We start from the raw sequence: 15,000 nt of genomic DNA, 5'->3' as shown, positions 1-15,000 counted from the left end.
ACTATTATATATATATATATATATATATATATATATATATATATATATATGTATGTATGTATATATATATATCCCACTAAATTGTAAATGGGAAAGTTCGGATGTTTAGATGTTTGTTACTCGATCATGCAAAAATGGCTGAACAGATTTGAATGAAATTTTGCACACAAATCGTACATTACCTGGAATAACATACAGAATACATTTTATTCCCACAACCAAAAAGTGGGCGGAGACAAACACAAGTTTCACTGAAAAACTTAAACAGCAGCCATTCTTACACTGCTAATGGCAGGGTTCTTAAACTTTGCACAGTTGGCCACTGGGTGACTGAGATTAATATTCAGAAAAGTAGGTGGAGCCTACAAAGTAGGTGGAGCCAAATTCACATTGGTTTTTTTAGGGGAAAAGGTCATTGCTGCCATTCTTGCACTGCTAATGGCACAAGTCCCAAACCGGGTACAGTTAGTCACTGGCTGACTAGAGTTCAAATTCAGAAAAGGGGGTGGAGCCACAAACAGCCAATCAGATTTGTTTCATTGCAATGCAAATTATTGATGCCAAAGACCACAAAGCTCACAAACTTGGTCACTGAGTTATTGTGTGTTAGGGTTAGAAAAATTGGGCGCAGCCAATACCAGCCAAATACCTACCCGGGCAATGCCAGGTCATCACTGGGCGGAGACAAATACAAATTTCACTGGGAAAAATGTAAAATGCAGCCATTTTTACACTGTTAATAGCAGGGTTCCCAAACTTTGCACAGTTGGGTGACTGGGACTAAGATTCATATAAGTGGGTGGAGCCTACAAAAACCAATCAAAATTCACTTATTGATTTTCAAGGGGAATATTTAATTGCTGCCATTCTTGCACTGTTAATGGCACAAGCCCCAAACCGGGTACAGTTAGTCATTGGGCGACTGGGGTTCAAATTCAGAAAAGGGGTGGAGCCACAGTGTATCAGATTAGATTCATTTCAATGCAAATTATTGATGCCAAAGACAGCAAAGCTCCCAAAATTGGGCATTGAGTAATTAAGTTATTTGTGTGTTAGGGTTAGAAAAAGTGGGCATAGCCAACACCATCCAAATACACACCCGGGCAACGCCGGGTCATCAGTGGGCGGAGACAAATACAAATTTCACTGGGAAAATATAAACTGCAGCCATTCTTACACTGTTAATGGCAGGGTTCTCAAACTTTGCACAGTTGGTCACTGGGTGACTGGGATAAATATTCAGAAAAGAGGGAGGAGCCTACAAAAGTCAATCCAAATTCATTTATTGCTTTTCAAGGGGAATATTTAATTGCTGACGTTCTTGCACTGTTATTGGCACAAGCTTCAAACCTGGTACAGTTGGTCATTGGGTGACTGGGGTTCAAATTCAGAAAAAGGGGTGGAGCCACAGCCAATCAGATTTGTTTCATTTCAATGCAAATTATTGATACCAAAAACTGCAAAGCTCACAAACTAGGTCATTGAGTAATTATGTGTTAGGGTTAGAAAAGTGGGCGGAGCAAACAGCAGCCAAAAACATACCCGGACAACGCCGGGCCATCAGCTAGTATATTATATTTTTTGCTCTTTGAAAGCATAAAAATGTAACATAGATAAGTTGAGAACATAGGAAAACAGATGAAAGAATTGTGACTCGTGCCCATTGTCAGAAACAACTGATCTGCTGCATGCTTGTTCAGGGTCTATGGCTAAAAGTATTAGAGGCAGAGGATCAGCAGGATAGCCAGGCAACTGGTATTGTTTAAAAGGAAATAAACATGGAAGCCTCCATACACCGCTCTCATTACAGTTATCCATTAAATCTCACTGGCCCAATTCCAAGTTGCATACCATTTGCCCGGAGGACAAAATTCCAGGCATGCCATTGACAATCCCTGAAGCCAGGAGATCAGCATGAAAGCCAGTCAATCAGCATATTTTACAACCAGTTTAGCAAAATCTCAGTAGAGGTCAACCTTATCCCTTGTGGTCCTAAAATCATGCTAGCTTTGTACAGTCCTGTGTGACAGAAGGTGGTGGAATTAGCCTGCACAGCAGATTCACACAGGAGGACACGCTTCTCTGTGTAACGAGCAGTGTCTGCCATCCAATTGTGATTGCTGAATTTGTTCCACATACATGCTGGGAGGTTCATGGTGTACAGAGAGACAAATTACACCAACACCAGCTTATCCTGGAGGGAGAAACATAAGGTGTCTGTTGGCCAGAGCCAATCAGATGTATTAGCTATTCCCCTTGAGCAGACAGATAACTTACAGAATAGGTTAAGTCATGTGACGAGGGTGGGGCGTGGCAAAGATCTCATGTCACCTCCATCTCACCCCCATCAATTTCTGAAAGCGTAGTATAAAAGCATGGAGTGCTAGCAATGTGGCTGGTGTTGGTGTGTGTTATGTGTGTTATGTGTGGTGTGTGTGTGTGTGTTATGTGTGGTGTGTGTGTGTGTGTGTGTTATGTGTGGTGTGTGTGTTATGTGTGTGTGTGTTATGTGTGTGTGTGTTATGTGTGTGTGTGTTATGTGTGTGTGTGTTATGTGTGTGTGTGTGTGTTATGTGTGTGTGTGTGTGTGTGTGTGTGTGTGTGTGTGTGTGTGTGTGTGTGTGTGTGTGTGTGTGTGTGTGTGTGTGTGTGTGTGTGTGTGTGTGTGTGTGTGTGTGTGTGTGTGTGTGTGTGTGTGTGTGTGTGTGTGTTATGTGTGTGTGTGTTATGTGTGTGTGTGTGTGTGTGTGTGTGTGTGTTATGTGTGTGTGTGTTATGTGTGTGTGTGTGTGTTATGTGTGTGTGTGTGTGTTATGTGTGTGTTATGTGTGTGTGGTGTGTGTGTGGTGTGTGGTGTGTGTGTGTGTGTGTGTGGTGTGTGTTGTCCCCTGCCACCTCCTTATGCTGAACCATACTGGTTGTGTTTTTTAAGTTCACTTGTCCTTTAAACAAGCATAAATTAGACAAATGAAAAGACCCTAAAACTCCCATTTGCATGAGAAAGTATGCTGTATGAGAGGAGAATATCGAGCATGCCACTCTGCTCCCAGACAAAAGCAGCAACAATGTGAAGGTGGGACAGTCGCCGCTCTGACATCAGAGGGTCCTCAGCCGATACACTCTGACCAACACAGCTGTCACTCGACGCTTTGTCACATTAACACCATCGTCAGCACTGACCTCAGACCCCCAGCCTGGCACAGAGGGTAGCTGCTGCCCCGCTGGGCACACAGCACAGACCTGGTAATGTCATGTGGGAAAGTACCAGTGGGGGGTCCCCAGGAAGAACTAGAGAACCACCTGTTCAGAACAACCTGTTGGTGCTATACAGACCTTCTCTGGAGATGTACTACAGATACCAGGCTGCAACATACACTAGTTATATCATACGTCACCACCAAAAGAACAAGAGCTGGTCAGAGGCCATGCCACAAGACTATCACGGGCACCTGCAATGTCACAAGAGACTGTCGCAGGCCCCCGCCATGTCCCAAGAGACTGCCGCAGGCCCCCGCCATGTCCCAAGAGACTGCCGCAGGCCCCCCGCATGTCCCAAGAGGCTGTCACAGCCCCCCCCCGCATGTCCCAAGAGGCTGTCACAGGCCCCCCGCATGTCCCAAGAGGCTGTCACAGGCCCCCCGCATGTCCCAAGAGGCTGTCACAGGCCCCCCGCATGTCCCAAGAGGCTATCACAGGCCCCCCGCCATGTCACTAGAGATTGCCGCAGGCCCCCGCCATGTCACAAGAGACTACCCGTTTTACCTGCCAGAGATAAAACGCTCTCCAAATGCAGTCATCACCCAGAAATCTTCAGCTCCAGGGAGGCCAGGCGGCAGCCTCCGCGCTCCGGGGAGGCCAGGCGGCAGCCTCCGCGCTCCGGGGAGGCCAGGCGGCAGCCTCCGCGCTCCGGGGAGGCCAGGCGGCAGCCTCCGCGCTCCGGGGAGGCCAGGCGGCAGCCTCCGCGCTCCGGGGAGGCCAGGCGGCAGCCTCCGCGCTCCGGGGAGGCCAGGCGGCAGCCACCGCGCTCCGGGGAGGGCCAGGCGGCAGCCACCGCGCTCCGGGGAGGGCCAGGCGGCAGCCACCGCGCTCCGGGGAGGGCCAGGCGGCAGCCACCGCGCTCCGGGGAGGGCCAGGCGGCAGCCACCGCGCTCCGGGGAGGGCCAGGCGGCAGCCACCGCGCTCCGGGGAGGGCCAGGCGGCAGCCACCGCGCTCCGGGGAGGGCCAGGCGGCAGCCACCGCGCTCCGGGGAGGGCCAGGCGGCAGCCACCGCGCTCCGGGGAGGGCCAGGCGGCAGCCACCGCGCTCCGGGGAGGGCCAGGCGGCAGCCACCGCGCTCCGGGGAGGGCCAGGCGGCAGCCACCGCGCTCCGGGGAGGGCCAGGCGGCAGCCACCGCGCTCCGGGGAGGGCCAGGCGGCAGCCACCGCGCTCCGGGGAGGGCCAGGCGGCAGCTTCCGCGATTGGGGAGGGCCAGACGGCAGCTTCCCTGCTTCGGGGAGGGCCAGGCGGCAGCTTCCCTGCTTTGGGGAGGGCCAGGCGGCAGCTTCCCTGCTTTGGGGAGGGCCAGGCGGCAGCTTCCCTGCTTTGGGGAGGGCCAGGCGGCAGCTTCCCTGCTTTGGGGAGGGCCAGGCGGCAGCTTCCGCGCTTTGGGGAGGGCCAGGCGGCAGCGGAGTGGGGATGACAGAGGATGACGCGGCGACCGGTCAGCGGTGAAAGGGTTACTCTGTGAACCCGCATGCCGGCCGAGGCTTCTTCCCTCACTCATTAGGCCGCTTATCGTTTTATGTTTTCTTTATTTGGCTAATACGCTTTTTCATTACTTGGACTCCCCGGGGTAGAAGCTAAATTGAGTGTTATGAGGCCACATTTGCTGCATCGGCGGGATAATGCTTCATAATTAAAGAAACTGACAGCTTTTACTACTAATGCAGAATGCCGAGATTGGTGACGGGAACAGAGTAACAAATTACAATGAAATGACTTCAGGACAGAACTGCGGAGAACTTGACAAAGCCTAAACCACCCGGCCCATTCTATTACCCGATTCCCGGGGGACAGCAATCCCCGAACACAGAAAGGAGATGTCCGCTGCAGAGTGTGAATTATTACAGCCTATTCCACTCGCTGCTATTCACACTGCACTCTCTGCTGGTGCCTACATCACCCTGGGAGGCACTGCGGAATATGTGTACTGCGCTGCGGAATATGTCAGAGCTATATAAAATGTATAATAATAATAGTGTGTGCTTGTGGTGATGACATTAGAGGCTGGTTTCACACCAGAAACCAGCGTCAGCACCCGACGCACCACCAAAAACAGTCCTTCGGGGAACACCACGCTATTGCACTTGCTGCACTTCACTTCCTGGTTTGGGTTAAAGTATGCTTCCGCGCATGCACGCCGCATCTGTGATTATAAAAAAAAAAAAAATCTACGCATCGCTATAGACCAACATGACTTCCGGGCTGATGCAGATCACCGCAGTATTAACATGGTTTTGGACCTGAAATATTCATTTGCGACGTGTTGCGCCGTAACTTCACAGTATGAAAGTCTCCATAGACTTTCCTTGCACGGCGGTGGGGTGCGGTAAAAATACCCCACCACACCGCCTCGGTGTAAAAGGGCCAGAGTGTTAGCTCCTCTGGTGCAAAGACTGATTGGAATGGATCAGTGATCTCTGTACAGTGCTGTGGAATATGTCAGAGCTATATAATGTATACTAATAATAGGGTGTGACTGCGGTGAGATTAGAGTGTTAGCTCCTCTGGTGCAGAGACTGATTGGAATGGATCAGTGATCTCTGTACAGTGCTGTGGAATATGTCAGAGCTATATAATGTATACTAATAATAGGGTGTGACTGCGGTGAGATTAGAGTGTTCGCTCCTCTGGTGCAGAGACTGATGGGAATGGATCAGGGATATCTGTACAGTGCTGTGGAATGTGTCAAAGCTATATAAATGTTTAATAATCATAGTTCTGTGACTGTGGTGAGGGCATTAGAGTGTAAGCTCCTCTGGCGCATAGATTGATGGGACCGGTGTACGATATAACAGCTCTGGCTGGTGTGAGAACATTTTTACATATTTGCTTATTAATCCAATTTAAATAATTTTGGAATTTAGGTGAAATGACCTTTTAGAGCAGCTTGGAATGAAATGCTTAATAATTTAGAGATTTCTTCCAGATAATGGAGTGTGTTTCTAATTAAGGCTGGGGGATCTCTGGGCTGAACACAAAGTGCAAAATGAAAGAATATTTATGATTTTATTGAAAGCAAGGCTTTAAATATGTTGGCCAATGAATAGTGTTGTGCTCGCTGAGTGAGATGCGGAGGTTCAGGTCCTGCAGGCTGGACACACGTGTTTCCCATTCATCATCTGCTGAGCCGCACAGTCCATCAGTGAGGTCACCAACTTCCCAGCGCTACATCTGGAGGAGACACCTCTATGAAAGCTGCGAGAGGTGGGACAGATCTGGGGACAGCCAGGGGTCAGATAGTCACCCCAGAATGCTGTGAGATGTGGGACAGATCTGGGGACAGCCAGGGGTCAGAGAGTCACCCCAGAATGCTGTGAGATGTGGGACAGATCCGGGGACAGCCAGGGGTCAGAGGGTCACACCAGAATGCTGCAAGAGATGGGACAGATCTGGGGACAGCCAGGGGTCAGAGGGTCACCTCAGAATGCTGTGAGATGTGGGACAGATCTGGGGACAGCCAGGGATCAGAGGGTCACCCCAGAATGCTGCGAGAGGTGGGACAGAACAAGGGAAAGCCAGGGGTCAGATAGTCACCCCAGAATGCTGTAAGAGGTGGGACAGATCTGGGGACAGCCAGGGGTCAGCGGGTCACCTCAGAATGCTGCGAGAGGTGGGACAGATCTGGGGACAGCCAGGGTTTAGAGGGTCACCCCAGAATGCTGCTAGATGTGGGACAGATCTGGGGACAGCCAGGGGTAAGAGGGTCATCCCAGAATGCTGCTAGATGTGGGACAGAACAGGGGATGGCCAGGGGTGAGAGGGTCACCCCAGAATGCTGCTAGATGTGGGACAGAACAGGGGATGGCCAGGGGTGAGGGTCACCCCAGAATGCTGCTAGATGTGGGACTGAACAGGGGATGGCCAGGGGTGAGAGGGTCACCCCAGAATGCTGCTAGATGTGGGACAGAACAGGGGATGGCCAGGGGTGAGGGTCACCCCAGAATGCTGCTAGATGTGGGACTGAACAGGGGACGGCCAGGGGTCAGAGGGTCACCCCAGAATGCTGCAGGAGGTGGGACAGATCTGGGGATAGCCAGGGGTCAGAGGGTCACACCAGAATGCTGCGAGATGTGGAACAGATTTGGGGACAGCCAGGGTTCAGAGGGTCACCCCAGAATGCTGTGAGATGTGGGACAGATCTGGGGACATCCAAGGGTCAGAGGGTCACCCCAGAATGCTGCAGGAGGTGGGACAGCTCTGGGGACAGCCAGGGGTCAGATCGTCACCCCAGAATGCTGCTAGATGTGGGACAGATCTGGGGACAGCCAGGGGTCAGAGGGTCATCCCAGAATGCTGCTAGATGTGGGACAGAACAGGGGACGGCCAGGGGTCACTGCAAATCCTGAGGAGATAAATAATTCAATTGTTTCTTGGGGGGACTCCTGTGGAGGGCTCTCTGTGCTGCTAAGTGCCCAGGTCTGCTCATCAGCACCAACAATTATAATGGGCTTCACTCTCCCCCTGCTGGAATATTTATAGTTTATTTTACCACCCTCCTCTATGCTCAGCCAATGAAGTAGCTGCCTCTTCTGTAGTACAACCTGAAAGGGTACCCGAGGTGAGAGGGATATGGAGGCTGACCTGTTTATTTCCTTTTAAACAATACCATTTGCCCGTCAGTCCTGCTGATCTTTCTGGCATCAGTAGTATCTAAGTCACAGACCTGAAACAAGCATGCAGCTAATCTTGTCAGCTTTGTCAAAGACACCTGATCTGCATGCTTGTTCAGGGGCTATTCCTCTCACCACAGGTTCCCTTGAAGCCTGCAGTTCACCTCCATGCCGATCTTCAATGCTGCTTCTCTCATTCCCTCCCTCCTTTTTCCACTCCTCTGATGCGGCTTCTGTTAGTCCCTCCCCTCACCGCTCTTCAGATGCGTACTCCTGCCAGTCCCTCCCTCTTATCTCGCGCCTCAGATGCTGCTACTTTCAGTCACTCCCCCACTCCCCAAATGCTTCTCCTGTGAGTCCATTCCTCATCCTATACCACTCCTCTGATTCTGCCCCTGGGTGTTTTGCGCTAAGCTTTGCACAGTGCTGAACAACCTGGACAAGTGAAAGGCAGGGCAAACCATCTTCTATACAAGGAGGGTGGGGCCCTCTGGTAGGACACACCCATAATTCTAGCAGCTCTCCATGAGTTATGCTGGATACACACGTTGAGATTTCCCGTTCGATTCCCGGGATCGAACGGATCGAATCGATTATTTCCAACATGCTCGATTCGGATTTCGATCGTTTCTGCCGTCGATTTGCATGTTAAGTATGCCAAATCGACGGCAGAAACGATCGAAATCCGAATCGAGCATGTTGGAAATAATCGATTCGATCCGTTCGATCCCGGGAATCGAACGGGAAATCTCAACGTGTGTATCCAGCATTAGAGTGATTTGAGGGATAGATCAGATATTTGGCACTGCTAGTAATCTGGTCACATTATGTGCCAAAGCAGAACTTTAGACATCACATTGAAAATAGTCCCAAGTGTTGCTACAATGATATATACAAAGATACCATGGTTACTAAACAAGTGCAAGTGGTCCTGGTGCAATAATGAGAAGTGTGAAGAAACCTCATGCACCTCTAAATGACATATAAAACCAATAGTGTATAAAAACAAAGCAGGATAGCTTATCGGCCTCTGGAGGCTGGGCTTATATGTTTTCTGGCATCTCCTTGCCAGAGACTGAAGGCTTTCAGGAGCACCCACAATTGCATACAGATAAAAATCATACAGATAAGATAAGCAAAAACCACATATGTCCTTAAAGTGGATCCGAGATAAACTTTTTTTTTTTTGTTTCACTAATTTTTTTTATTTTAGTATAATTCAAACAGGTTTTTATACATATAAATATAGATGTAGGAACAAGCAATATATAATTGGACTTATATCATAGACAGGTAGTTTCGTAGTATCAAAATTATATTGTCTGGACTTAGTTCTGTAGGGATGCTATGATAGGTATAGTAGAGTAAAGTTTCTTCAACAGTTTGTAGGTCTCAGTTTGAGGCATATTTCCTCTTATGCTGAATTTAGTCACTCTTAAATGGGTATAGAAGGATTATGGGAGGTCTATAGACAAAGTCCAGACTATATAATCATGAAGATGTAGAAAGAAAATGATAGTAGAAATATCATGGTCCTGCTGGTTAAGCTGTTTTAAAAATGCAGAAGACATTCTAATAATTAAGCAGTATTAGCAGTAAGATAAAATAAAACTGAACAATTAAACATAAAGGTCATAGTGTAGGGGGTAGGTCACAATGGTTCTGGCCAGATTTAATTCAAAAATCTTCGCATGGTTAAGGGTAATTGCAAGGGCCTATCACTTCTCTTGGCCCGAGATAAACTTTTACTCATTGCATAATTGTGTTCCTTTCCTATTGTTTATAGGGCATTCCTCAAGCCAAATACTTTTTTTTGTTTTGTTTTAATACTCTAATTCCCTATAAACTAAACAAGCCTCACCCACAGCTTTTTCACAGTGCTTTGGCACTGTAGCAAGGGCTTATGGGAGCTCAGTCTGTGCAAGAGGAGGAGGAGGTTACTAGCCAGAGATTTCAGAGGCAGAGGGGAGAAGGGAGGAGGAGAAGGGACTGAATTTACACACAGGCAAGCTAATAGCATCTCCAGCCCTCAGCCTGTTACAATGTGACAAGCAGAACGTATCTAGCCTCATTGTATCACAGGAATAAATAATACAATTTTGAAGCTGTTTGCAGCTAAACATGCTGTGTAAACTATCTAAACTTTAGATAAGATATATAGACAAGTTACTTGTTATAGTTAGTTTTTCATCTCGGATCTGCTTTAACTGTAAAGGCGTGTACACCTGTTACTAAAGACACCCATCAGGGATTGGGCCCCGATGACCTTGGGTGACATCAGCATGTGTAGCTGATGGCGCTGTGTTGCTATGCAGGGAGGCGGAGAGAGGACAAAGCAGCATGCTTGTGACGTCAGGTGGCAGGTAGAGAGGGTTGGAGGCGCGAGCCTCTGTGCACACGCCTGATTATCGGCCGAGGCGGTCACCAGCCGATCCTCAGCCGACTTAGTTAGGCTGAACTCTCTCACCATGGATTACAAGATAGCACTTCTATTGTTTACATAATGTATAGTAACATTATCTGCTGAAGGATTTTAGCTTCCTCCCGGGAAAAACAGGCTTTAAATAAAGTGTAAATAAAGCAGTAAATGCCACAAAGGAGATACATATAACACTAGGTACAGGTTTATATCTGTAGCCCACTGAGTGGTAGAGACCTATCTGCACCCACCTTTCTTGTCACGGTGCGTCTCCTCCAGCTGTTGCTCCAGTTTGGCAACCTGTTGGCTTAGTGCCTCTTTTTCGGAGTCGTTCCTCAACTTCCTGTCCTTCAGCTGCTCCCGATACTGCTGATGCTGGGCACGGAGCTTACGCTCTCTCTCCTCCCGCTCCTTCACCTCCTCACACAGCCACTGCAGCTTGCTCTGAGGGGAAACAATCCGCAATAGAGTGTTACCAGTAACACAAATGATAAAACAACGTTAATCTGCTTTGGAAACACCCTCCCCCCCCCTTCTTTTATGCCACTTATGGCCTGTTGATACTTGGCCTGTGTTATTGTATACTCCACTTATTAATTTAATCTATAGTCCTTTATGGTAAATCCACGGTTGTCATCCTATTTCTTATTGCATTTTATCAGTGGGGTCAAACTCAATCACATCGGGGGCCAAACCTAGTCTAAGTCGCAGGCAAAATTGTTAAAGGCTTAATTATTGAACAGTCTAAGTGTCATAACTATAGTGACCATTGGGGGCAAGCTCCTCCTCTTCTGCAGAATAACTCCACCTAAATGAGAAGGCTAGACAGGTGTTGTGCATGGAAACTGCTACTGATGCCGGAAACTCTGTTGGCATACATGTGAAAGTGGGACTTATTCTTACCCAAGTAAGATGTCAGACATTTGAAAGGAAAATGAAATTAAAATAGTTTCCTCGGAAATTGCGTGCATAACCTGGAGGTACACTTCAGCCTATAAATGATCCGTTTTGAGATCCAGTAAGTGTATTTCTCTACAAATTGCTATATGCAAGAGATAACTTGATTCTATCATAAGAAGTGTGTTCTCCTACACCAGGAATTAGACTTTATGAGGGGTAAAGTTTGATTTCTGTTTTATACCCTTTTATTTTGATAAGCAAATCTCATGTTGTGTGTCTTTGTCATTTATACTTTTGTTTTTGTAAATATTTTTGTATGTATTCTTTCTAAATTTGTTCCACCTTTTAGAATATTAACGCTTTTTAAGTTAGTCTTCTGCGTACTAAGCAGAGAATTTACATCTCCTAGAGAGACTGCAGTTAAGGCTCGTACACACGTCGTACTAAAGGCAACGACGGGTCCGTCGTCACCTCCCGCTGAGCGGGTTTTCAGCCGACAGTACAGCGTGTGTACAGTCTGTCGGTGGACTGATAAGGCTGTTTCTGAACGATCCGCCGGACCAGTCGTTGCCTTTAGTACGGCGTGTGTACGAGCCTTTAGTCAGAGTATTCGGTTACAGATAAGTGCCGTATTGTATGCTTGGTTATTTTATTGTTACCGGTGGGAGATTGCATTGTGTGCGGGAGATTGCATTGCGTGTGAGATTCCAGTAGTTTTGGCCTAAAGCCCATGGCTGACCCAAGACACATAAAAGCCACCGAGTGTATGCAGCTCGACATTTGTGCATTCAATTGTGCAGGAATCTGTGCGTGTGTATGGTATCAAAGTAGATTCATTTGCAGACGACTGCTAGTGGTGGCTAAGTCTTGTAAGGTGTGGCTGACAGCAACAGCATTGCTTTATCTTAAAAAGGACTGCTCCTACTCTCGATTTGGTCAAAAACCATCAGGACCTGTCTCAGCAGGCGTGACGTGGGGACAGGTTTCTGACACCCACTACAAGAGCTTTGCGGGAGCACCCACAATTTCCCGAATCGCAGAAGTGACTCAATTTCACTGCGATTACCGGAGCAATCATGATTTGGCAGAAACTGATCAGATCACTCCAAAAATGCTGAATGCAGCGGTTTGCAATCTCAGAGCTGCGAGTGAATCCACCACCACTGTTCCACTGTTTGCCAGCCCTTTGCCGATCCACTGTGAGCTTCTCTGAGGACAGTCAGTGACATGACTATGTACTCTGTAAAGTGCTGCAGAAGATGTTGGTGCTATATAAATACATAATGACAATAATATAGTAGGGTATTAGACTATGGTAGGAATAGATTGTGAGCTCCTCTGAGGATGGTCAGTGACATGTAGTACATACTCTGTAAAGTGCTGCAGAATAGGTCAGTGCTATATAAATACACAACACAATTGTTCCCATATAATACAATTTCATGACAAAATAACAAAAAAATGTACACTAGGTTTGATAGAGAACTACTGACATTTCTCTGTGAATTTGATTGACTAAAAGATAAGTTGAATGCAGAAAACCGATGACATGAAATTGAATTTGTAAAGATTTTCAGACGTCAGGCAGGACAGATGAATTGTTGGGTGGAATGAATGAGGCAATTGCTCGCTGTATAGTCTGGTTATCTCTGTATGCAGAAGGGGGGGCACGCCAAGCACTCACAGTCCCGTCAGTGGCCTTACTGCACACGAGACAATGTGAGGACCCCTGTAATTGGTCAGGGCTAAAGAGGGTGGAGGGGTGACAGGACATGATCGGCCCCAGCTGCTGCACTCTGTGTGGTCACCGTGTACACAGCTGCTGGCTGCAGGACGTATATCAAGGAAGGACATCTCCCCAGCACACCGCAACACCCAGCGAGACTTTATTACATGAGGAGGAATATATCAGATCAACTACACACCCACAATGGGGGGTCAGGGACCCCTATATACCTCTAATCAATGACGGGAAGGGGAGAGGGCAGCACCCACTTACCTCTATACCATAAGTGAGGGAGGGAGGGGAGGAAGGGGGCAACTCCTATATATATATCTTAAACTTGGTGGGGTAAGCTCGCTTGTATCTCTATACCAGGTGTCAAACTCAATCATATAAAGGGATAAAATCTATAAACATAATCTAAGTCGCAGGCCAATCAGGATTTAACATTTATCAGTTTACAAACTAAGTGGCATAACTACAGTGATCCATGGGAGGCCGGCTCCTTCCCTTCTGCAGAGTGGCACAGTGGAGCAGTTTAATATTTACCTGCCCCAGCACTGGTTCGGACTCCTCTGATCTTCCTGGCTCCTGAGATAGGTCATGTGATTGGGAAAAGGAGGTATGGAAGCATAGAGGGTGCGACTGCGTTGTTGTTCTTATACTGCATACAATAATGCTTATTTGAAGCTCCCAAGAGCCACATAAAATGGCGAGGCCACATTCAGCCCGCAGGCCTGTACGTGTGCTTGTCTGACAGAGGCGTATCTAGAGGGGTGCAGGTATGGCTTGTGCCATGGGCGCCACAGCACCATGGGCGCCATGGCTGCCTTCTCCTCCATACTTAAGGATGCCTCTCAGGCATTTGTACCTGCTCTTACACTGGAGGACATCTCTCACTACCTATACTGACAATTCAAGGTCGGTCGGCACACCAATTCAAGTTCCCAAGCACATTTATTGAATGCACAGCATGACAATTGTTTCGGGGCCGCAGAGGGTCCCCTTCATCAGATAAGTGCAGACACGTCTGCACTTATCTGATGAAGGGGACCCTCTGAGGCCCCGAAACAATTGTCATGCTGTGCATTCAATAAATGTGCTTGGGAACTTGAATTGGTGTGCCGACCGACCTTGAATTGCTTGTACTGAACTGATGTTGCTTCTACATCAAGGTTGAGCACCCAACTATTCACGGCAAGGTGTGCCAATCCTAAATCTGTTACCGTATCACTACCTATACTGGGGGGGTCTACTTATACTGGGGGACACCTGCCAAATCTATACTGGGGGGTTACTTATACTGAGGGGAATCTCTCATTACCTATACTGAGGGACTACTTATACTGGGGGGATACCTCTTACCACTTATGCTAAAGATGGCTTCTTACACTGGGGAGACATCTCTAACTACATATACTGGGAGGGCAACGTAAACATGGGTCTACTTATACTAGGTGAACTACCTCTGGCTACTTTTACTTGGGGGTTAACTCTAGCAACCTATACTGGGGAGACTTGTATCATTGCAAGAAAAGAAGCTGTTATTATGAGACAAGGTGGTCTGATGGGGGGCGCAATTTCAGTGTTTGCCATAGGCGCTATGTCACCCAGATACGCCCGTTGTCTGATCTACATACTATGTGGGGAGGGCTAGCTCATATGTATGTCAATACCATGGGGGAGGGGCCAGTGAGATAGATACATACATACATACAGGAAGTGCAGAATTATTAGGCAAATGAGTATTTTGACCACATCATCATCTTTATGCATGTTGTCTTACTCCAAGCTGTATAGGCTTGAAAGCCTACTACCAATTAAGCATATTAGGTGATGTGCATCTCTGTAATGAGAAGGGGTGTGGTCTAATGACATCAACACCCTATATCAGGTGTGCATAATTATTAGGCAACTTCCTTTCCTTTGGCAAAATGGGTCAAAAGAAGAACTTGACAGGCTCAGAAAAGTCAAAAATGGTGAGATATCTTGCAAAGGGATGCAGCACTCTTGCAAAGCTTCTGAAGCGTGATCATCGAACAATGAAGCGTTTCATTCAAAATAGTCGACAGGGTCGCAAGAAGC

General features: G+C 47.8%; 1 protein-coding gene across 5 annotated transcripts in view; it reads right to left on the bottom strand.

Moving 5' to 3' along the window:
- Window positions 1-15,000, bottom strand: part of CEP128 (centrosomal protein 128) — a 253,904-nt gene that overhangs the window by 125,903 nt on the left and 113,001 nt on the right. For all 5 annotated transcript variants that reach the window (XM_068254444.1, XM_068254441.1, XM_068254445.1 and 2 more), the window contains one exon: window positions 10,544-10,736. In XM_068254444.1, coding sequence (XP_068110545.1) covers window positions 10,544-10,736 — 193 coding nt within the window. The remainder of the gene's footprint in view (window positions 1-10,543; window positions 10,737-15,000) is intronic.

This window comes from Hyperolius riggenbachi, chromosome 9, assembly GCF_040937935.1.
Source record: "Hyperolius riggenbachi isolate aHypRig1 chromosome 9, aHypRig1.pri, whole genome shotgun sequence".
Classification (NCBI taxonomy): Eukaryota; Metazoa; Chordata; class Amphibia; order Anura; family Hyperoliidae; genus Hyperolius; species Hyperolius riggenbachi.
Note: the sequence above shows the minus strand (reverse complement) of the source record. Positions and strands in the feature narration are given on the sequence as shown.